The sequence below is a fragment of the Pyxicephalus adspersus genome, chromosome 1 (genome assembly GCF_032062135.1).
Source record: "Pyxicephalus adspersus chromosome 1, UCB_Pads_2.0, whole genome shotgun sequence".
Taxonomy (NCBI): Eukaryota; Metazoa; Chordata; class Amphibia; order Anura; family Pyxicephalidae; genus Pyxicephalus; species Pyxicephalus adspersus.
In genome coordinates, this window is record NC_092858.1 from 167,730,512 (window position 1) to 167,756,521 (window position 26,010).

Consider the following 26,010-nt stretch of genomic DNA (forward strand, 5'->3'; position numbering starts at 1 on the left):
ACATTTTGTACTAAAACGATACATTTTCTGAAGGCAGAGGACCCACAGAATTAGAAAAGTCAGTTGCAATTGTTTATGCCACTTAAGATGAACACAACAATAAAATCTGAACACCTGTAAACATGAAAGAATAAATTCGAGTAAATAGATATCAAATATTTATACCTAAACTTGTGTGCACCTATGAAATAATGACAATGTAGGATACCCAAAATCGTCCATAGGTTATGCTTTAAAAACCTTTTCAAATCATTTGTTTAGGGTTATGCATAAATACAAGTGCTAGAATTTTTCCTCTCACTGGTTTGTGCAGGGATACCCAATATGTGCTCTACGGCTGGTAATGCAAGCTTGCATGAGCATTCATGGAGACAATATGATGACAATAGGAACTTTTCAGAACCTTGATGCCTGCTTTGTATGCAGCTGAAATGGAGTAGTCTATACTCAATATGTTATCCCAGCACCGCAGCGATTCTCGTCCCACCTTTATTTTCCATTCCGAAAGTTAATGGGGGTGACCCAGGCTACCACAAGACCCAGGTAACCCGGTGACACCAACGTCCCAACATATAGCAGTGATCAGGTGTTTTATTTGCCCGAAGCTGGCTCTTCAAAATATAAAAAACAAAAAAAAAAACACAGCTGCCAGTTTTATACAACCTCATAGTGCCAACATATAATATAGAGTACATATGTAGCCAAACCTCCCCTCTAAGTAGTTGGCAGCCTATTCCAGGTTTCATTTTATTTTTTGTGCCCTAACCTGCCAGCCAAAGCTTTCTCTAAGTTCCTGTACCAAAGTGACAACGTTCCCTGTATATCCGCCTATGCAGGTGCAGCGTTGTCACCCCAAGATGAGCACTCCTGCACCCCAGCATGGTTTCTTTCAATGATATCTTCTCATTGGGTGCGTATTATATGTTGATACACAACACCTGCTTGTCAGCTTCGTTTCATTTAATGGGAACTTAAAGCACAGCATGAACTGACATGCACTCATACCCTAGCTGCATGCGCACCTTAGCTCAGTGTACGGGAAAAGTATACTTTACAATGTAACAAAAGCACAAACACAACAATATGCATTGAAGAGATAAAGCAATAAATACTAGGTCACTCACGCTTCGGAATCAAAATATTTGGAAATGTCAGGATTCGGAGCTCCGGCGACGGCAAAGTTGCTGCTTCCCGTGTCCACTAAGATATTTAACTGAAAAAAAAGAAGCAACGTATCCAATGAGTCCCAGCACATGTAACATTGTATATGTACAGCACAGGCTCTAAACATAGACAGTTCATACCCCAAAAGTGAATTATGGTCAAATCAAAAGGAATCCCTAAAAAAGACATCAGGAGACATTTGTGTAACGCAGTTATTTATCAACTAAACCTGGAGCAATGAGCAAATACTAATCGTGATGCCGTCCCTGCAAGCTCGTCGGTGGCAACATTTGGGTTTGGGATTGTTGGACATTTTGACAGGTACGTCCTAATTACAGGATCATGTAACGCCTTTGGCTCATTCATTCCAGCACCTGGTAGATGCTGATTGTACATTAAGCGGAGCATGCACAGTTCAGGTTTTGCTTCCCAAATCCAAAGGTTGTGCACTTCCTTTTCCAAAATGCACACAATGTGTTCCCAGTTAATTTCCATTGCAGCCCAATTTACTATATTCCACAGAAATAAAGATCATGTTGGGTTGTTAAAGTGCAGCAAAAGGCAACACACAGCATGTGCACTTGCATTTGGTGTGTCATTAGAAATAAATGGCAACCCAATGCATATCATTTACCTTGATGTACATTAGGTTAGCACACCCATTTCCTCAATGCATTATTGGGAACAAGTCCTTACTGTACATGGGGAAAAAAATCTTGCCAACAGGAAGGAAAAATGTTTTTATTGTAGAAATGCCCTGAGGCTTACAAATATACAAAACCACACATCAGGAAAATAATTATTATATAAACAAGTGGTATTTTCAGCTCCAATGTGTTATAAAAGTAATTTACAGAAGAAATGCCCTATTGTCTGTTTCCCACATGTAATAACATAGAAAGAGAAGTTAGAAACAGAATCCTATTTATTCCTTCCTGGCTAGTTCTGCATTTATGATACACTGGTTACCCCAATGGATGGGCATGGCAGGCAGGGAGTTGGCAAGGAGACGTCAGCCATTCAGCTTCTATATTCCTCCCAGTAAAGGATACGTATAATTCAGACGTCTCAGCTTTCACGTCTACAGCAACAGTAAAAACAAAACAGTTCCAATCATGCCCTGAGGATTAAACAAGAACAAACACAGACAATACAGATGCAGGACAGGAAGATTTCTTCATTATATATTCTGGCTCAAACTGAATTGTCTATTATCGGTTGGATGAGAAATTCCTGCTACTTTCCAATATGGGGATTATGATAACACTGATTAATGATTGGCCACTGAGGCTCCCAGCATGGTCACATGATCGGGAGAGGGGTGTTAAATCTTCAGCTATGTGTAAGTGCCAAGTTATGAATTGGAGCCTATAGGGGGCGTCCTGTTTTTGCTCTCCATAGCTAAATGGTGCAAATTATGCTGCTAGGAGGAGATTTAAAGAACTTCCTCGGCATGGTTTCTATTCTCTTGGGGATACATGGAGGAAAACAATTACATCATGGATTGGATTTTTATTGCCTCCTGCAGCCTTTACTTTGCTGTTCATTGTTACATAACTTCTTTTTGTTCAAGGGACACATTTACAGGCTCTCTGTGCCTCTCCATGCAATGCTTGAGAAAGGCTGGAGATCAGAATTAAAAAATTCTAATCCTTCCCATTTCCATTGCTGTGCTCAATGCCAGTTTCTCTTTAACAACAGGAAATATGGAGAAACACAGTTAGGCTCATACATTTTTGGACAGAGACAACTTTTTTTAATTTTGGCTCCATACATTACCACAATTAATATTAAATGAATACTCAGATACAGTTGAACTGCAGACTTTCAGCTTTAATTCAGTGGGTTGAACAAAAAGATTGCATAAAAATGTGAGGAACTAAAGCCTTTTTGTTTTTTACACAATCACATCATTTCAGGGGCTCAAAAGTAAAAAAAAATAAAATGTTTATTTCTATATTTCTAATATTTGGTTGAAAACCCTTTGCTTGCAATGACGGCCTGTGGTCTTGAACTCATGGACATCACCAGATGCTGGGTTTCCTCCTTTGTAATGCTCTGCCAGGCCTTTACTGCAGCGGCTTTCAGTTGCTGTTTGTTTGTGTGCCTTTCTGTCCGAAGTTTAGTCTTCAACAAGTGAAATGCACGCTCAATTGGGTTCAGATCAGACTTGGCCATTCAAGAATATTCCACTTCATGTTTCCTATCCAAATAAATAAATCTATTGATAAGTGTGGATGTGTAATGTAAAAAGCAGCAATGCAAAATGCATTTGAATGAAAGACACCAGGGAGGTTGGCACCTTGGCAGTCTCAGTTTTTCCAACCACTGTTCTGGTTCTTGGACCAGAGTGCCCATAGGGTTGAAGTTACCGCTTGCCCATGCCAGTGAACCACTGGCTTTGGGTGGAAATTACATGTAGCTTCCATCCACAGCAGATCCATGAATGGGGGTGGCAGCGGGTGGTTTACTAGCACCAGTTGTCAAGTCTGCAGATGCTGGAACTTTAGGAACAAGTGCCGTGGTGCGAGTGACCATACAGCGATCAAGATGCCAGCCACCAAGAGAAACATGGGATTGCTATAGCATAATGCAGATCTGAACCTGCATTTAATGGAGCAATGTTTGAACATTTTGCAGCTGGTGGCACTGAACCACTCACATCTGCTCGTCCTCATTCCCTAAAGGTGGCCACAGCTGAGACATAGCATTTTACCTATAGGGGTAACTGCCCACAGATGTGAGCAAAAAAAAATAAATAAAAAAAATAAAGTGGCCTTTCTGTAATCTCCTCTACATCAGTTCTTATTATGGGAGAGGGAGTATTAGCACTGGCAGCAATGAATGTGTCAATAGGTGCAGAGATTGCTGCGGTCCTTAAATAGTCAAATCATAGGATGGGAAGGGGTCCAAGACCAATCAGAAACACTGTATTGAAGGTCTCCACAGACTTCTTGGTAAGATAGATTTCTTTTTTAAATGAATGAAGCCTGGCATGGCAAGCACAGTGGGTACTAGTGCACAAAGCATTGCAACTTGGATTGTACTTTTTATGGATAAGGGGTTTTGCAACTTACGTGTCTTACAAATGCCCATCCTCTATTACTGAGCGAAGATAAAATCTTGGGTTTAATTATTTACATGGCAAGTATATCATACAAAGGCAAAAGGAACGCATTGATTTAATTAAGTCAATTTACTACAGGTACCCAGCCCCGGAGACAGATGTGCATGGTCCGAGATGGTTTTACGAAGAATGCAATAATGGGGAGGTTGACAGCGAGCCAACGTTTAAATAGCCACTGGCTCTGACAGTAAAGAGATTAATATAGTGCTGATCAAGCAGTTTTGGAAATATGTTAATACAGCAATATATGGAAAACCATCTTCATCATATTATGGGCCCATTAATCTCGCAGAAAGGTCAGATCTCATGTTAGTGAGAAATATGCATAGTTTCTTTGTGTGGACGAGGAATGTTAGAAGGCTGCCTTCTCTGCGGTATAGAAAAGACGCATTGATGGGCCCCACCACGACTTGGTGTCACCCATAGACTGGGCAGACAGGGCCACACAGGATCATTGTATGATAAGCAGCTGGAAGGAACTGGGGGGGGGGTCCTAGAGAGGCAGCACAGTTCATAACATTGCACTGGTAAGTTTCCCTTGGAAATATCAAACTTTAAAAGCAGAAAAAAATTATATACAATATAAACACTGCCTAGCAAAAAGTCCCCCAGCCTGTGTTAGGACAAGCTAGAACAATGCAATTCCCATGCATGCACACAGGATTCCGATCATTCCTGGCATCCCGGCATCATATGCAAAACTGTGCATGCCCTGCTCAGGTAACATGGAGAAAAACAAAACAAACGGGAAAGTTTATTTATTGCAGACGTGACTTCGCCTGTCCTTTCTGGAATATTGAACTTGCCTGCTCATGACTTTTTTCATATAAATTTAGTTGTGTTATACGAATATGTAAATAATTAAAGATTGCCAAGAAAATGAAAGTAGGTCAAAGAAAAAAGAAGAAGAAAAGGAGTGTATCCGTGCAATGCATGCACAATTTTCCTGCATTAACCCTTCAAGAGATTATGCTGGCATTTATCATATTTGATGTTATTTGCCTACAAAAACCTCTCTAGTGCGGGGATCCAAAAGCTTTTTGTTTATTGCAGGACGCTGCCATCTTGAATTTCATGGAGACTGTCTTGGTAATGCCACATGTGGTGCTGAGCTTCCATGGTTGAAAGAATTGAATTCCAGTAAACGGGCTAGGACAGAGATAGATGAGCTGGGAAGGGAGGGCTAGTTTATGTTGGAAATCCTCAAAACAGGGAATAAAGACTTTATCTGACATGCTACAGCTTCTAATGCATTGTGCAGGGAGTAAACAATTCATACATGAGAGAAGCACCACCACCATTTTGACCTTTCCTCAATTTTTTGAAATGAGGGAACCCCTAAAATATATTTCAGGTCTTCAAGGGACCCCTTCTATAATTACTTTATTCACAACTTACAGTACATTGGTGTGGTGGTCAGTAGGAAGAATGTCTCTTCCATTTGGAAGAATGTCACCCCTACAGCCAAAAAGATCATTGGTGTCACTTACACTGACCTGATGGGTCCAAACTGCTCATTTGTCGAGGAACTCCTAGCAACCTCCTGGTTGAGAAACACCGTCAAAGGGGGTCATTGTTCTTTAGGGCAAGAAAGGAACCAAAAGCACCCCTTTAGGTAACAAAGAAGTGTGCACAGGGCAACTCTGAATTTCTGACATAATCATTGTGTAGACCTTTGCACTCATCAAATGCATAGAAAAAAACACTAAACAATAGTAATGTCGAGTCCTGTTCAACCAAAGAAGCCCACACGTAGACAGGAGGGGGCTTTTAATGGCAGGTGCAGTTTATGCCTGTCATGTTAGAAGCCCCTCCTTGAATAGCAAAATCCCCACCCTTGGCCAACAAAAGCTTTAATTTTTTGTTGTAGACAAGAAACTGCATCACCATTCCCTACAACTGGCACTGAAAAATGGCCCACAAGACTTTATAGGAGATTTATGGCAAAATGTGTTGCAATGGGCACCATCCTACCATTCATTCCACCATCACGGCATATCAATCATCTGATTTGTCTTTTAGTCTCTGACTTGCCCTAAGAAAATTGACTAAGCTGGATCCTGATTGGTTGACATGATTAACACTAAAGGGGGTCCTTCCCTTGTCTATACAAGGCCCATACTTTGCCATCCATCAGCATTTCCTTCCAGCTGGCTGGATAGAAAATGAAACATTTCTTTACTGCTCAACGACCAGAAATCACTTAAAAAGGAACTCGCGGCTCTCTATATTTTTCAGCGGGTTAATAGATGTGAAAATTAGCAGCCAATTTAAATAATGCCTCATTTAACACAAAGATTCCTAATTACATTACAAGCCCATCTGCTAGGAAAAACGGCTTGCGAGCGCCACACACTCAATCGCTTTCTGGCCCAGCTCGGCTGGGTTCTCGCGCACCATTATTACATGTTATTATTGGCGCTCATTTTGTTAATCATGTTCTTTTGGCATTTTATAATGAGGAAAGCAGCTCATCTGTTTAAACATATGTTTTGTCAAAGGAGCTGCCTGGCGCCGTGTCATGCATCATGTCTCTACCAGCCATACCGCCATCTGTCGGAGGATCCCCCAATCCTCAGGAAATATTAGGAAGAAAATAAAAAATGGCAAGGATTTGCAAATCTGGATCCTGTGCTAAAATGTAAGCACTTAACAAGGTCGCTTGATTTAGACATTACCACATAAAAACATTAACAAATAGCTGTATATTGTAAATTTGAACACTTGTAAGATTGGATTTTTATTTGTAATTTACAAAAATTTAAACAAGCTCAGCTCCATTTGAGCCATGGTCATGCAGCACATATGCTCCAGTATGGTCAACTGCCAGCTGGCAAGCAAGGTGAACAATTGGTCATCTCCCATTAGACTGACTTTGGGCTTCATATTAAACAAAACAAGCATTGAATCCATTTTTAAGTCTTGGGGCAGCAAACACCACAAAAAAATCCACAACTACCTTTAATAAACAGAAGAGGTTCTTCCAGGTCCTTCTGATTTAGCTTTACTGTTCTACAAGGGACTAACTTTGTGGCTACACCTCACCAAATGCCAATTCCACTATCCAAAATGACTACATCAGTGGGCAACAAAGGGAAACCCATGGAGTGAAAATTAGCCACGAGGAGGCTAATTGTATGGGTACAACCCACCAACTGCCATTCTTTGGCCCAAAAATCCATTTTGGATGAAACAGTCAAAAGTTAAACTTCCAACATGACCAGCCACAAGACAACAAAAGATTTGATCTCTATATCTGGAACATTACATCTCATGCTTGAAGGGCCCCTAGTCATGATCCTTGTTCAACTTTATTGCACTCTATATAGAACATTGTACATCCAAGATCACCAACCACTGGATATGATCAAACCACAATTCTTTTACACACATTACATAGAACACTACACCTCCAAATGACTGACCATAGAACATAATACAATTCTATTACACTGTATACCTTCATATTGGACAACCACAGGGTATGATCATAATACAATTCATTTACACTCTACATAGTAAAACCACAGTTAAAAGAAATCCCCAACTTATAAGGGAGACTTACACTCTCTTCTGATCTTGTAGACTCATCAGAAAGTGGTTTATTATTCAATAGTATATTATACAATTGTCACAGGAACAAGTGTCCTTAATAGAAATTTTCAAACAATAAATTCTGTTATGGTGGCAACTCAAAATGTTGGATCCTTTTTATTGCCAGTGGAACTGGAGATTTGGGACAATTAGACTGACTCACCCTAGCACAGGCATAGACAGCAATAGAAACTGACATGGGTTCCAAACCTTCCCCATTTAAAAAGTTTTGCCCTTAGCTAAACTTTAAAAGTTATGTATTCAAATTAGATAATTGTTGCGAGACGAAAAATCGTGATCAATGTAGGGAAAGACCTAGCATGTGTACAGCAATCCCCTGACGTCAATAGGTGATCCACTGCGGCAGATCATTAAATGGCTAACCAGGGACAACCAATGTCATTTACTATGAGGGTGGACTAAGTAGCGTGCCTCCCGCTCGTCCTTTTTCTCCCTTGTCCAAAAAATCTAAACAGTGCTACATGTAGAGCACTCATTCATTTTGCTGGCCCTGGAAATGATTAAGTCAAACATTTGACATTTGTACCTATTTTAAGTCCAGATGTTAATTTGTGCATCCGGTTATCCAGATGTTGAATGGCAAAAACTCTTTTCCCCAACAAGAACAGTCAATGAGATGCAATTTTTTTTAATTCTTGTATGCAAACAGCTTTGTCTTGAAACTGAGCAAGTTGAGCTCTGTAGATGGATTTTGTTCGATCCTATTTTAGGTCAATGTAATTTGCTTACAAAAGTAATTTTTTTGCATTGCATTGACCATTTTTACTGCTCATTAAAGATACATTTGAATGGCAATACACTGATCATGGGATTGCAGTGGAATGTGATAGCTGGAGTCCTAATACAATGTGTACCTGGGGAAGTTCCCATTAACCAGAGCTGAAAAATTAATTTTCAAGAGCCTTATTGTGCACATATCTTGGCCATTTAGTCTGTGAGCTCTAAACGACACCATCTCTACTTTCTAAAGAAAAGAGCTAGTTATCACCTCACCTATTACAGTCATCATTTCTTTTTGCAGCTCGGAGGTGCCAATATGTAACACATGCTGTAACATGCATGGAAACCACATATAACTGAATTTTCAAGGTTGTGCAAGAGACCCAAAGCAGGATCATACAAACCAGTGTGTGTGGAAATAGAATCCGGAATGTGGCTATGACAGCCAACACTTTGTACATTCCAAACCTTGAATAATTCTAACCCACTGTGAGTTCTAAGTAATAAAGTATTGACTCCTCATTGGGGTCACCCAGCACCATTCAGGAAACATTTCATTAGTATAGAATCTGTTACACTAGCTTGGTAACACTGTACAGATGTACCTCTTTGTGTTGTTTGGTGTTAAAGGTTTACAGCAAGAAAGAAAAAAAAAACTCCATCGTCAGGAACCAATCCTAAACTCATGGTGGTCATGAGGTGCGGAGAACAGAGTGAGAACCCGTCAGACTTGTGCAGTGGCATTTCATTACCAGGAGAAGTTCAGCTACCTGACACGTTACAGCTTTTCTCTGTAACATTCCATGACAACCTACAATGCTGTCTGTCTCATGACTTACAATTCTAACCATAAACCTATGTGTGTTATCCGAGCGTTGGCCATCGACACCTCCAACATGACCGACCACAGAACAAGAACGTAAGATATAGAAAACTACTCCTCCAACATGACTGACCACAGTACAAGAACGTAAGATATAGAAAATTACTCTTCCAACATGACCGACCATAGAACAAGAACGAAATACAGAGAGAAATACACCTCCAACATGACCGACCACAAAACAAGAACATAATTTATAGAAAACGACTCCTCCAACATGACCGACCACAGAATAAGAACATAATATACAGAAAACCACACCTACAACATGACCGACCACAGAACAAGAACATAATGCATTTCCATTATTCTTTCATATATATATATATATATATATATATATATATATACACACACACACACACACACACAAAACATTACAATTCCAACATGACCCACAAGACAAGAATACACTCTATGCATAGAACACAACGACCCTAACTTGACTGACCACAGAACAAGAACATAATATACCTCTATACATAGAACATTATAGTCTATACTATAACCCTAAAATGGCCCACCATAAGACAAGAATAGATTATAGTTATTTTACACTCTTCATATATAGAACATTAAACTTGCAACATGGCCTACCACAAGTCAGGAATAGAATATATTTCTATTACGCTGTATACATAGGACATTGTACCTCCAATATGATAAACCACTAGGCATGATCATTATACAAAGATACAGACTATAGAAAGATACACAAAAGATAAAGAAAATAATTCCATAACACAAAACACCTCCATAATGGCCAACCACTGGACAAGTTCATTATACAATTCTTTTACACACTATACAAGGATACAGAAAATAATTTCATCACACTTTACACCTCTATAGTGGACAACAATGGACATGCTCAAAACAGTTTTAATACACTTAGATTCATAGATACGTACATTCATATCCAGTATGACCGGCCACTAAACACAATAACCATCTTCTATGACACTCCTTATATAGAATTAGACACTTCTAACATAAAAACTGGACATAAGTGGTTTAAAAAAAAGCTGGATGATGTCTAGAAGTACAGAACATAACTGGGTATTAAAGCTTTAAAGTAAAGATACCAGAGACTGTTGATCCTGGGAACATCCGATTGCCTCATGGAATCCGGAAGAAAATTTTCCCCCTGTTGAAACAAATTCAACCAGGGTTTTTTTTTTCCCTTCCTCTGGATCAACTATGTCTTACAGGGTTTTTAGCCAGGATATGTTTATTATTTGGACTTTTTTCAACCTAACCATGTAACTACGATCATACTACAATTCTATAACACTCCATATCCTAGGTATTACATCTCTATCTTGACTGGCCCCTAGAAATGGTCATTGTGCAATTCTATAACACTTTGTAACATAGAATGATACACCTACAACATGGCCACTGGACATATCCAGAACACAATTCTATTACATATGAAAAAATACACTTCCAAATAACGGACCATAGAACAGGAACATAATATAATTCTATTACACTACACCTCTAAAATGACCGACCACTAAACACAGTTATAATGCAATTCTATCGCTTGTAAACAATACTCCAGAACCATGAACATAATACAATTCTCCAACGCTCTGTACTTAGGGCATTGCATCTGTGACTTGACCAGTCTTTAGTCATGATCATTGCCCACCTCCTAGATTGTAAGCTCTTCGGGGCATGGTCCTCCTGTGTCACTGTCTGTCATTTGCAACCCCTTTTTAATGTACAGTGCTGCGTAATATGTTGGCGCTATATCAATACTGTTTAAAAGTACCGTATTTTTCGGCGTATAAGACGCACTGTTTCTTCCCCAAAACTGGGGGGAAAAGTGGGTGCGTCTTATACAGCGAACACAGTTTTTAAAAATAATTAAAATATCATACTCACCCGATACCGCGATCCAAAAATACGGTAATTGTACAATTCTCTAAGACTCTTTACATAGAACACTGCACTGCCAACATGACCGACCACCACCAACCTCCATTATGATGGTGCAATCAGCAAATATTATAATGTCTGATTCCCATACAAACAGGTCAGCTCGGGAGAATCTTCCGGTTCCAAAAATTCCAGTCTGGAAATCACTGAAGCTGACATTCACCAATCAATCTCTGGTGAAGAAGCAATCACTTCTATTGATAACATATGGATCTAGACGTTTTTCACCCAGAGAATGTTTGATGAATGTCAGATTCACTGCTTTATAAATAAACCCCATTGCAAAATATTCTTATCATTGTGCTGCTTATCGGGCAGCACGGTGGCTCAGTGGTTAGCACTCCGGCCTTTGCAGCGCTAGGTCCCAGGTTTGAAAAAATTCTAAAAAATTCTATTAGAATTTAGTATACATAGAACCCTACGCTTCCAACATGACTGAGACCTGTATATGATAATAATACAATTCTATTGCAATCTATATTACAAAAAACACACCTCCCGTGTCTTGATGATCAGCCTCTAGAAATATTCATAATAAAATTCTAATATATTACATACATAGGACCCTAACACCTCCAACATTATTGATATGATAATAAACTTTTATACCAGACATGGCCCATGGTGTGACTCTCATACTACAAGCACTCCATTGTATACCAAAACCACTTCCAGCTATACGGTCATCACAAAGGGCTGCACAAGTCACGTCAGGCACACAGGGAATGTCAGGTGATAAAACTCATTAAAGTAACTTTGCAGAACGCTCCAAGTCACACCGGGCCCGTCTTGAGACTTAAACACTGACCTCTGTGTGCCGCTCCATCAGCTGAGAATTCCTAAAAGTCTCCCATGATCACATGAAATCCCATGACTCTGAGCTTTACTTATCAACCCGAAAAGGATTAATTCCTCAGAAGCTCATACAGAGAAATACCAAGGAATACAATATTTTACATAACACTGATTACTAAACCAGTTCTTTCCATAGAATTTACATGGGTCCACAAAACTATTTATTATTTATTGTTACCGAAATTTGGCTTACAAAAAGTTAAAGAAAAAAGTTATTTTTAACAAAGTTATATATTTTGGCCCCATATGACCTAAAGTCATATGACCTGTACAGCGCGTAATGTGTTTGCAACCACAGATGGTTTTTTCTTTGGTAACATTGCAGCTTTACAGAAGATCCTCCTGCACATTACAGACTTCTATGGAGCTAATAGACAGATCTGCTCCCAGCCCCATACAAGTCTATAAGGCACAGGAAAGAAACTATGGGGGTAAATGGACATCTCTTTGGACATGGAAAATGGGAATGGGACAAATCAGTATAACTAGATTCCTGGATTGTAAGCTCTTCTGGACAGGGTTCTCTCCGCCTCCTGTGTCTGTATCTGTCTGTCATTGCAACCCCCATTCAATGTACAGCGCTGCGTAATATGTTGGCGCTATATAAATCCTGTTGAATAATAGACATAGAAAGTGCAGCAAAAGTTGGTTCTAAATAAAAATTGATGATTTCAATACAAAAATGTTCTTCCAATACCCGATACATTTTATCATACTGCATAACCTGAAAAAATAAATTCTATATATTACTCTATACATTGTATAAGCTGAAATTCTCCTAATATGACCCCAGTGGTGATATTAAGCGGAAATCAGATTCTGCCATTGCTAGGCCCTCGTATTAGGTATCTGGCTGGAATTCTGATCATCTTCCTTCAAATAAATTTAGTTACTAGCCCAGAAGTAGTACAGAATGGGCAACATCTTGTGCTGCTACCCCACCTCTTAGATTGTAAGCTCTCCGGGGCAGGGTCCTCTCCTCCTCCTGTGTCACTGTCTGTATCTGTCTGTCATTTGCAACCCCTGTTTAATGTACAGCGCTGCTTAATATGTTGGCGCTATATAAATCCTGTTTATTACTAATAAAACCTTGGGACATTTCTCTGGTGCATATTTTTGTTCCAGGTCACTTACTTAGACATTTTCATAGAAAGAACAGCAATGACAGGTCCCCATAGATTTCAGACAATAATTTATGTATTAGAAGTGTTGTTCATCTGGTTGTACACTGTAGTAACTCTAATTTACTGCCAAACGAGCAAAGAGGAATAATCGGCAACAAATGCCTTTGGGAACCCTTCAGGAAACCATTGCTTCTGTATCCCATGGTGGCCAATCATGTGATAAATTATTATTATTAAACTATTTATATAGCGCCAACATAGTACGCAGCGCTGTACATTAAAAAGGGGTTGCAAATTACAGACAGTTACAGACCGTGGCACAGGAAGAGGAGAGGACTCTGGCCCAAAGAGCTAACAATCTAAGAGGAGGGGGAAGTATCACACAATAGGAGGAGAGATATGTAGTGGTGGGAAGTAGTGACGGTTTCAAAAGACAGAAGAAGACGGGCAGGCAAGTTTGAAGAAATGGGTTTTGGGCGCTCTTTTAAATGAGCAGAAAGTAGGAGCAAGCCGAATAGGACGGGGAGGACCATTCCAGAGAGTTGGGGCAGCTCTAGAGAAGTCTTGTATCCGTGCGTGTGAGGAGGTTATGAGTGAGGAAGTCATTAGTAGGTCATTGGAGGAGTGAAGAGAGAGGCAGGGGGAGTATTTTTTTTACCAGGTCAGAAAGGTAAGTGGGACAAGAACTGTGGAGGGATTTGAAGGCAAAGCACAGGAGCTTGAATTTGATTCTAAGGTGAAATGGAAGCCAATGAAGAGAACTACAAAGAGATGCAGCGGAAGGATGGATGAGTCTGGCTGCAGCATTCATAATAGATTGTAGAGGAGAGAGTCGGGTTAGTGGAATACCAGAGAGGAGGAGGTTACAGTAGTCCAGACAAGAGATGATAAGAGCGTGTACAAGGAGTTTGGGATAAATGATTTGGTATTACTGCAGAAGGATAAAGGTTCAGATCTACTCAGCAGGGATCAGATGAGAGGGATTTGGAGGAATAATTAATACAATATATACACATCTAGAGTTCCAACATGTGTCGGCTTTAGGTACACCCTAAGTAATCTTTGCTTTCAGCCATTCCCAGATGAAATCCGAACCCTTTTGTCACGCTCAATGTATGATTCACTCACTTGGCTCTGGTTAAATTGTATCCACAAAAGATATAAACACACCAAAGTAGCCAAAAGATTTTCTAATGCATAAAAAAGCTACCAAGAGTGAAAGGCCTTTCCTGGCCCAGCGTCCGGCATGTTCAGACTTTCCGCATATTTGCAGCCATGGAGTCGGTGAAATAAATGATTTGGCCCCTGGCCGTGTTTTCGGTTTGGTTCACCTTCCTTTCATCTGCACAGGCTGTGCCTCCTGGTACAAGAGAACATGTTTACACAATTAGCAATCCGTGTTCAGCTTGTGATTGTGGAATCCAGCTCTGTCCCAGAGGTAATGTGTAATGTAAAGCAAATTTGCTTGAAAACAGATATCTATTTATTTATATGCACAAAGAATACAAATCTGCTTTTTGGTGACCTCACATGTACTGCACATAGCCTGAGCTCCAAACAGAGCCGCTCATTACAGGCTGCCTGCAGAAAGTGGGCGGATACAAGACCAGTCACCCTGCACAAGGAGAGGGAGCAGCAGTGGCCGGTCTTAGTTATAGGAAACTCCAGAACAAATTAATAGACAATACTGAAATTGCTGCACACTGTGTGTAGCAGACCAAGCACAATGCCAAGCACATTATCATTGCATGAAACAGATTCACATTTCTTGCCTTAAAGTTGCTAGAATAAAAACTTGAAAATGAGGATTTCCTATGACCTAAATCCTTCCTCTTCTATTTCATTATCCCGTGATATAATACAGTCTAGGACTGTTACAGTGCAGCTCCATGATTCGTGCCGAGAAGTTGCATCATCAATGGTTGTCCTATGGATTCCGCAATAATGGTGCCGGTGGCTGGAAATTAGTGATCTGCACATATTGTACAGTACACCAAAAAGTACAACCCCCCTCCCCCATACTATTCTGCCATTTGTTAGAGCCCTGGGGGTGTAGGATTTAGGGAAGTCCAGATCTGATAAGAGGTTGTGAAAATCCTTTAAATCACTTTCATTATTCTAGGATTAGACAACAGGTTGGTGATAACTCGGTGTTACTGGGATTATCACAATTTCTAGGAGAAATATTCCTGCACTTCCCTCAGAAAGATCCCTCAGGTCAGAAAATGCACCCTATGGATATAGTGGGGGGAAATCTCCCCAGTACAGATACCCCAGGGGGTAATAGCTAGCATAGATCTCTATCAGAGGTCCCAGAATGTTGGGGGTGGGGAAAGGAGATTACAGTAACTGGAGCACTAACAAGTAATAAATGAGACATAAAACTGACATCAGGGTATAATAAAACATTGCAGATTGTTTGCCAAATATTATCACAAAATCAGAAAGTAACAAAAATCCACCCCAGGGGTACCTGGAATAAAGTTATCGCTCATATCTGGGGGTGAATTGCCCAAATAAATACCAAGTGGTCCACATTGCCATGATGACTACCAAGGTAAGTGGAGGGGGACCGATTTGCCCCAATGACTGGACCAGTGGTTTTCTCATCCAGCTATTCTAGTGGTGGAGGGGGCATAGAACTGACAGGCACTTTTGCAGGCCCCCCTCCCCCCAACCACTGCCCCACTAGCGAGCGATTTTGCAGCCCCAATCCCAAACAACTGCCCTTTTGGTGGGCAATTTTGCAGCCCCCCTCCCAAATGACTGCCCCTGTAGCAGGCGATTTCGTATACCCCTCCCCCCCCCATGACTGTCTCCGTAAAGGTAATTTCACAGCCCTAACAACTACCCCACTAGACAGAAGGCAGGATGAACTGCATAACCCCATAGATACCCCATTATGACTGCACTTTCTTATAACCGCCCCAGTAGTGGAGATTTTACAGACTGTACAAATGCCCCAGTACAGGGGGGGGGTTCACAGCCACTACAAATGCCCTACTATTGGGGATTACACAATTCCTACAATTGCTCCAGTAATGGTGGATTTTGCAACCCCATCAACTGCCACTGTGAGGGTGGTTTACAGTCCCTATAACTACCCCAATAAAGGGAATATCATCGCCCCTACCCCCTACAATGACCCAAGCAGAAGCAAGGCAGGAAGGAAGTACTACATTGCCCCATACCTGCCCCAGCAGAAGGACTGCATTGCCCCATAACTACCCCAGCAGAAGCGCTGCATTGCCCCATAATTACTCCAGCAGAAACACTGCATTGCCCCATAATTACCCCAGCAGAAGGACTGCATTTCCCCATAATTACCCCAGCAAAAGGACTGCATTGCCCCATAACTACCCCGGAAGAAGCGCTGCATTGCCCCATAATTACCCCAGCAGAAGCGCTCCATTGCCCCATAACTACCCCAGCATGGGAGGCAGAAATAGCCATTTTATCTACTACATGCTCAGACCAAACGCCCCACATGTACCCATTGGTATAATACCCCCATGCCATCTGTGTTGACTTACCGCCTGCGGTGGGGTACCAATCATCATCTCCAGGTAATACCCCCTCCCTGAGTCCCCCTCCAGGTTGTTCACCATGGTCATGAAGTTGATGTTACCACTGGGATCAGAGGCCAGGGCCAGCCCCATGATGTCCTTTGCAGTGGTGGTGGACACTGGCTGGGGCTGGCTGACCAGGGCAGGAGAGATCCGGAGAGGAATGGAGAACTTGGTCTGGGCACCTCCCAGCAGTGCCAGCAGGGTGAGGGTCTGCAGTGCCCCCCTCATTGTACAGCTTCCACTACAGCTCAGTGCCCACACACTGCATGACTGCCCCGGCACACACAGCCCAGCTCTGTCCGAGCAGCTCCGGCCTCGGGCGAAACAAACGGATATAGCAGGGAGGAGTTTGAGCAAAACTTTCACCGAGCAAAAAAAAGTTACAAAGTCCCGAACCTGGGCTGAACTGAGGGGGCATGCGAGCGCCCCCTGATGGGGGTTCGTGTGTACTGCAGGAGCAGAAGAAATCTGCATACAGAAAACTCTAACTGTAATGTCTCTGTTATGCAATCAGGAATATTTCCAGGCAAAAAAGCTGCTTTTAACTAGAATTCAGGTGCAAATGACCTAAAAAGTATCAAAAAAATATTGCTTGCAGGTTTCCTTCTTTTCCAAACTCTTTGGTTTTTAATGGTACATACAAAATGTGTCAATCTGCTTCACTTGATTTAAAATCTATTAATAATTAATAGAAGAATAAACAAAAAATAAATTCAGTTTTCTATTAACCAATAGGTAATCAATGTCGAGAAAACTTTGATCATTCGCAGTGACAAATTTGTTTGTTTGATGTGGATTCTGTATTCAGTTTTTTATTCGTTCACTCTCATTATTTCAGTACACTGTCTTTTTATAAAGAAGTGAATCTGATATTCCCTCAAACTAATTAATTACAACCAATAAAACACATGAATCTAGAAGATTTCTTCTAGAAGGGAATGTCTGATTCCCTGTTTTATAATTAGAGCCCTAAGGTTTTTATATAAAACAATGAATCTGACATTTACTGACACATCAAACATTCCCTGGTGGAGAATCTATCAGTTCTCTATTTTTATCAATGGGAGTGACTCAGCACCGCATAACATTTTAGTGAATGTCAGATTCACTGTTTTATAAATGGAATCCAAAATCTACTTTGATGAAAGTTTCACAGTTGTTTTGTAAAATTGATTGCCAGTTGATAATATTTATTAATTTTATTTTTGTTCATTTTCATGGTGTAAAAAATTAAAAGCTGTCAGACAATTGCTATGGCCACTGGCTTTAGTTATTCCAGATTCACTGCCCAAGGAAAAAGAGGGGACTGAGAATGGGAGAAAATTAGGGATAGGGGGTATTGCTGAACCACCAAACTACAGCTAAACTTCACCTTATCCAACAAACACAATATTTGTGAAAATGTAGATAAAGAGGCTACATTTGTAGCAAAGTCACCAATTATTATTATTATTATTATTATTAAATCAAGGCAGCCACCTACTAGCAGAGTTTCTTTTTTTAAACTTTGATGGTTTACTAGAATGGAACATCCTCATGGCTTTCCAAAATGGATACACTGTGTTGTTTTATAATGGTGTGGATGCAACTGCCTATTTCTGTATGCAAACAGATGAATTGGAAAGCAATTTATAGCACTATATAAAGTGACAATGCTGCCATTTTTTAATATTTGGAAAAAGGGTAAATTGGATTGTATTCACAATAGTTTAGGAGTTCAAACATGGTTTATCCAAAGATTGCTAGGGGTTCCTTGAGCAATTGGCAATGTGTGACTCTCCGGTCACTCTAACTGACACCAATTTTCTATTTGGTTATCTGTAATTCTCCCCACTGGCCGGCAATGTAAGAAGCGTTCTTACATCTGAGCTGTAGATATAGTAATTATAGAAGGGGTTCCTAGAAGACTGCTATGTTAGGATGAATGTTAAAAAAAGTTAGGTTACAAGTAAAAATCATTTATTGCATTCCATGTAGTGTGGATACCCCATTCTTTTTTGGGGCAGTATGTGAAGATGGGAACATGCAAAGTACCCTGGAATAACATTAGCGGAAGAATTGGAACAGTGGCTTTGGACCTGGGAGGTACAGGAAACATTGAGCTGCATGGAGTTATGGGGTGGCCATATTCTCTTTGGGATATGCTTGGTATTATTCTTAGAACTCCATAGTGGCTCCATAGTGGACAACACGGTGGCTCAGTGGTTAGCACTCTGGCCTTTGCAGCGCTAGGTCCCAGGTTTATTTTCCGGTCAGGCCAGGGCTATTTGCATGGAGTTTGCATGTTTTCCCTGTGTCTGCGTGGGTTTCCTCCCACATTCCAAAAACATGCTGTTAGGCTAACCTCCTGGGCTTTACACTGAGGTCTAGATTTCTGTACCAAAAGCGTTACAGGTTTTAATTAATTTTTTTTTATTAAATTGTAGACCTGTAACTTACAGAAATATGTCCGAACAGGGTTCTAGTAGATCAATACAGCTTTTTTGTATTGAGTTCAATGCAAAGGAACTCAATACACAATTTTGAATTTCCCGCCCCGCCTCCCTCCCGCGCCGACGCAGGCAGCGACATCACCGGGAAACCCTGTGGATGGGATGAAGAAAGAAGAGGACAGATGTGTCCGGAGGAGCAGAGGGAGAAGGTGAGTATTTTTTTTTGCGATCGACGCTGGATCATCGCACGGAGGGAGAAGAAGCCGGCCGGCTTAGTTTAGAAGAAGAAACTGGCCAGCCGGCTTAGAAGAAGAACACGACCGATGGCCGATCGCAGTGGGACCAGGTAAGTGATCGATAAACCCGAACTTTTCTCACTGTATTATCATACAGTGAAAAAAGTTTGGGGTTATCGAAAATAGTAATAGTAACAAGGTCGGGGTTATCGGTCAGGTGGTTAATTGGCTCCCCCCCCCAAAATTGACCTTAGACTGTATTAAAGACATATGACTATGGTAGGGACATTAGATTGTGAGCTCCTTTGTGGGACGATGAGTGACATGGCTATGGACTTTGTACAGCGCTGCGTAATATGTTGGCGCTATATGAATGCTGTGTAATAATAACAAGAGCACAGACAGCTGGATTTTTTTTATTGTTGTCATCTCCCAATCAGCATCTTAATTCACTGTAGACACTGATTTCAAGTGATGCCTGAACCAAAATGTTGCTGCCCTTTGGAATGAAAAGCAGATATAATGAGGAAGATTGCAGGAGGTAATACATGAAGACTTGGAAGTGTTTTACTTACAGATTACTTAGCATGCATATCTAAAATATATCTGATGCTAGGTTCCCTGTACATTCATTTTATTAGAAATATGAATAAAATGGTGTTTTATAACTTTGGTTTCTATAGCTCCCAGTAATAAATGGGGTTGTCTGATAAATTCCAAATCACCCTACTGGGATGCATTTCCTTGGTAAAATGTGTCAGTAATAAATGTCAGTTTTCTTTAACCTTCCATTCGTGTTAACAATTTTCCAGAGCCGGATGATATCGGGCTGCAGAGAGTTGGATGGATTTTTTTTTACATAGCTTGATTATTCTTCTCCTTGGAGGAACTCCAAGACTGCACTGACCTCTAGAAAGTAACACAACGGATCCTAATTATCTTCTGCTCTGCACTGAGCTGTGTTTTGCCGTCTTCAAAGGGAAGCATCTCCTTTCTTGTCTCTGTGTCCCCGGGACTCAGCTGTCTTTCCTTGGCTTATCAAAAAAGACCTCACACTTCCATAATTCCTATAAACAATTGGCCTGTTTACATCATTTGTATTTTGTACATTTACCCAGTGACCCCAACCGTTATCCCTAAGGAAAAGCCTGGGACAAAATGAGGCCCCTGGGCAAATATGAAGTGGGGGACAAATGCAAAGTATTCCAGGTCCCTGTACCCCTGTCATTTTGTTAGTGGGAGACATAGATAAGGTTGGGACTCTCCCCAGGTTCCCTTTTGAGCACAGCTTATCCCTTTGCCCCTAAAACTTGCCTTAGGGCCAGTAGATTCAAGGCTTTTTCCACTATGTGCGGTGCAGCGCTGTTCACTGTGCTTTACAGAATGTGCAACATATAAAGATATCAGATGTGGGGGCAGCACGGTGGCTTAGTAGCCATCATTCCTGCTTTTTCAGCACTGGGGGTCCCAGGTGTGAATGTTGAGTCCCACTGTTATATTGTCAACACATTGCTGCATGGATTTTGTGCCCAGTGTAATGAATAGGGCAGCTGTACAACAAACAGCCACACAGGTAGGTGCGCCTTGCCATCCATTCCAGTATAACACATTGCAAAGCATTTTATAATAATAGGAACAAGGTCCAAATCCTAACTAAATAACATTTGGGTTTTAATTTCTTTGTATCTTTTGTTGCATTTCAGTGCTTCTGATCTCCTGTAGCTGTTGCTTCCAGTGCACAGGCACCCAAACAAGGACTGCATGGCATTTGTATAAGGGGGCTTTCCAGATGGTGACAACAGAAGACCATTATTATTAATAATATTATTATGCCCTCTCCTCCTGTATCACTGTCTGTATTAGTCTGTCATTTGCAATCCCTATTTAATGTACAGCGCTGCGTAATATGTTGGCGCTATTTGAATCCTGTTAATTATTAATAATAATAATAATAATAATAAAAAACAGTATTTATTTAGCACCAACAGATTACAGACCACTGTAATCTGATAGGGGTTGCAAATGACAGACAGTGACACAGGAGGAGAGAACCCTGCCCCAAAAAGCTTACAATCTAAGAAGTGGGGGAAGTGTCAAACAATAGCAGGGGGGATATGAATTGAAGGAAGTAGTGAGGGTTTTAAGAGATAGAATAAGACAGGTAGATGAGTTTGAAAAGATAGGTTTTTAGTGCTCTTTTAACCTTCTTAGCGGTTCATTTCTCCCCGGTTTTATGTCTAAAAGCGGTACATTGTTTTTCATGAAAATTTTACAGTATAATATAATAGTATGAGTATAATAAAGTTTGAAACACAAAATCATTGCTGAATAATACATTAAATAAAAAAATAATATATTTTTTTAATTTTTAAAAAAATAAATAAATATTCTAGTCATACTATTATAAAATACTGTAAAATAGATGTTCATGAAAAATAATGTACTGCTTTTAAACATATAAATCCACTGTATTGCATTCAAAACAGTTATTTTGTATTGAATGCAATACAAACAGATTTGAATTTCCCGCCCCTCCTCAAACTGAATGTCCGCACGCACCGACGTCCCCGGGAACTCCGGGTGACTCATCAGGTGCAGAAGAAGCCGGCCGGAGGAAGGAAGAAGAGGCGAAGGATGACGTGGGACCCCGGCGGATCAGGTAAGCGCTGTATTTACTATCTTTCCTATAGGTTTAGACCATTCCAGAGTTCGGGCAGCTCTATAAAAGTCTTGGAGCCGTGCGTGTGAGGAGGTTATGAGTGAGGAAGTCATTAGTAGGTCATTGGAGGAACAAAGAGAGCGGCCTGGGGGGTATTTATCTATCTGGTCAGAAAGGTAAGTGGCACAAGAACTGTGGAGGGATTTGAAGGCAAAGCACAGGGGATGAATTTGATTCTAAGGTGAAATGGAAGCCAATGAAGAGAACTACAAAGAGAGGCAGCAGAGGAGGAGTGGTGGGAAGGATGGATGAGTCTGGCTGCAGCATTCATGATAGATTGTAGAGGAGAGAGTCAGGTTAGTGGAATACCAGAGAGGAGGAGGTTACAGTAGTCCAGACGAGAGATGATAAGAGCATGTACAAGGAGTTTGGTGGTCTCAGGGGACAGGTAGGGGCAGATTTTGGAGATGTTGTGTAGATGAAAGTTACAGGACCTGGAAATGTTCTTAATATGGGGGGTAAATGAGTGGGCAGAAGCAAAGGTGGCCCCGAGACAACGTGCCCGAGGGGGAGGGCGGAATAACAGTGTTAAATAACAATATGGCTGGCTAATGTGTGTCAAATCTTCATTGGAAGCCTGGGGGACAGGGTGACAATGAACGAGCACCATTGAAAGTCCGGGACAGAGTGTTGTCATTCTACAACAGAAGCCTAAACCAGGGCTACTATGGCAGGATCACCAAATATTCTAAATAAATCTTCAGATCTGGAAATACCAGATTAAACTGTTAAAGCCAAATTCGATAGCCAAATTGAAAATGAATATGTTGATTTGGAATAAAGAATTCTCTTCCACTGTCCTATATAATATGAAAAAAACCCTGAGATTTATTACTGACACATTTTACTAAATACATCAGTATTTAGTAAATACATCACAAAAGGATGATTTGGAATTTATCAGCCAACCGCCATTTATTACTGAAGCAATCTCAAGGACAGAGGACACCATGGCCCTGGTGCAGTCTTCTGCACACCATATGAGTGGGGAAATGGGGGTTTTTTGGCTCATCCTTCCCTTTGTGATAAGTCATACAGAGATATTGGAATCACACTTGGTAGTTTTCATTGGTATTATTGAAGAAGGCTGCGTTACCTGGATCACATTGTGTTGCAGCACAGAGATGCATTCAAGGCAATTTACTTGTATCCTTCATTTTGCAGCATATTTTCTACAGTAGCCCACTGGGAACTTCCATTAGTGATCTTTTATTGAGGTGGGAGGTCAGTCTATGTTGAGGTCTGCATCCCTGCATACAAATTTCAGCCACTTGTCTACTTATCACCCCAATCTACTGTAATTTGATTTAAAAGGGTTAAATAAACTTTAATAAATACACCATTTTTCATGCAATTGACCAAAAGTCAAATCAAGTTTTGGATAAATGGAATACTGTACGAAAGTTCATTAAATCCAATTTCTGTAAATTTGACTGTCCTTCCTCCTAAATAACCCTGGCTGAGCAAATCAGATCTAAAGATTGCCCTGATCCATGTAAGACATATAAACTCCATACAAATAATTCCCAGAGGGGTTATTGAATCCACAATGTCAGCTCTGCAAGGCTCCTGATCTGCATGCATTCCTCTACAGTCCACATCCATAACTTATTTCCAGGAACATCTGCTGATTTTAAAAATGAGTTATGAGCTGACTCAGCAAAGCATGCCTGCCAGAGATATTATAAAACACATGATGATTACATGTAGTATCCGCCTTGTCACAGCAGAGGGCGATGTGCAATCAAAATTCTAATTGATAAAACATTGCAGAAAAAAAGTTAAATGCAAAAAATAAATAAAAGTCTATAAAAAAAACATAAAGGTTACCTACACACATATATAAATATATATATATATATATATATATATATATATATATATATATAGCGTCTTATGGTCCGAAAAATACGGTATATATATATATATATATATATACATATATATACATGGCCCCCACCAGAAAATGGAAAGTTGACTGTTTAGTTTGCAGTCATGCTGATCTTACCTATCAATGCTAAAAAGAGAGACCTGATATTTCTGGTTGAATACTTGATAGTAAACAGGACAGTAAATGGGATTTAGTGAAGACTAAAATGACTGAGGTCAGAAGGAGGCAGCTCATTACATGATGGATAGGGAGCGCCAGGAGTCAGAAGGAGGAAGAGCCAAGGTTGACTTTTAGGAAAAGTCCTGATTTGCATATCATTTTAGAACTATATGGGCCAGATTTATGAAAGCTCTCCAAGGCTCGAAAGGATACACTTTCATCAGTGAAGCTGGTTGATCCAGCAAACCTGGAATAGATTTCTATTGCTATTTGTTGGCAAATGTTTTCAATACTGGACCAGATCCATTCCAGGTTTGCTGGATCACTCTGCTTCACTGAAGAAAGTGTATCCTTTCGAGCCTTGGAGAGCATTCATAAATCAGGCCCTATATCTCTGATCTTTTTTTCACAAGCTTTTTTATTAAGAGTGCCATCTTCGTTTTTTTCTCTGTATGACAGTTTGGATGCAACTATCATTATTATTTACCAGTATTTATATAGCGCCAACATATTACGCAGCGCTGTACATTAAATAGGGGATGCAAATGACAGCCAGATACAGACAGTGACACAGGATGAAGACAAGACCCTGCCCTGAAGAGCTTACAATCTAGGATGCTTATATTAGCATTTCTCTTTACCCCAAATCCCCAGCAGCCAATCAAAATTCAGTTACAAGAATTATCCCTTTGGTCAGAATAATGAAAACCTCGGCTGCAGTTGGGTAACTATGCGCCAATACTCAGGGCACCGCGTCACCCATGGAGACAGTACCAAACCAACTTCTAGAAGATGGATCCATAGAAAGATGGGCCCCTCCCGCAGAAAGACAATCCAGCATCCACATCCCCAGCGCTCACAAGTAATGACCCTCACAAGAGCTTGGTATTCGTGTCAGCGGCTGGACCAGTCTGGGTTGCCCTGGCAACCGTGATATAGCATGCAGAACGGTCAGTATGATGGTGATTAAGGTTCCTGCCCGTTCCTTGCTCTGCAGAAGCATTGCACTCATGGCAGAGGAAGAAAAATACTAGATGCAGTGATGGCCAAAGGCTTCCATAAAATACTTCATAATAAATGATGGCTTGCATATACTGAATACCTCAGCTGATCCATACTCATCGTACGTGTTCATTAATATTTAGGGTTATTCTGCATTTTATTGTACCACTAGTAAGGTGGTCACCAGCCAATTTACTTGCCAAAACCCTCATTACCAGGGACAGAGTTTAGCTTTGGAATATGTCCCTGAAAATGTTTGGTTCTGCAGATTTATCCCATAAAATGTAGTTTGCCTTATGAAACCTCCTACAACACCACTGCGGTCATACCAGACAGAACCCATTCTTTGTGATCAAGGCACAAAGCTTTATCTAATTTGTGTTATCACCTGCAAAAAGTATGGACAGAACCGGGAAGCCAGTCCTGCTTACGTTTGGGTTATTTCAAGTGAGAAGTACATGTATAAGCATCCAAATGTTCGCTGGATCAGCCAGCTTCTCCCATGATAGTCTATTTTCTCCTGTCTTGGAGAGCCATTAATAAATCAGACCAACGTTTTGGGTTGAA

General features: G+C 40.6%; 1 protein-coding gene across 1 annotated transcript in view; it reads right to left on the reverse strand.

Moving 5' to 3' along the window:
* BACE2 (beta-secretase 2) overlaps positions 1-17,342 on the reverse strand; it is a 47,022-nt gene extending 29,680 nt beyond the window's left edge. The window contains exons 1-2 of the mRNA XM_072420782.1: positions 16,969-17,342; positions 1,125-1,213 (exon numbers count right to left, since the gene is read on the reverse strand). Coding sequence (XP_072276883.1) covers positions 1,125-1,213; positions 16,969-17,232 — 353 coding nt within the window. The 5' untranslated portion in view covers positions 17,233-17,342. The remainder of the gene's footprint in view (positions 1-1,124; positions 1,214-16,968) is intronic.
* Between the last annotated feature and the right edge of the window lie 8,668 nt (positions 17,343-26,010).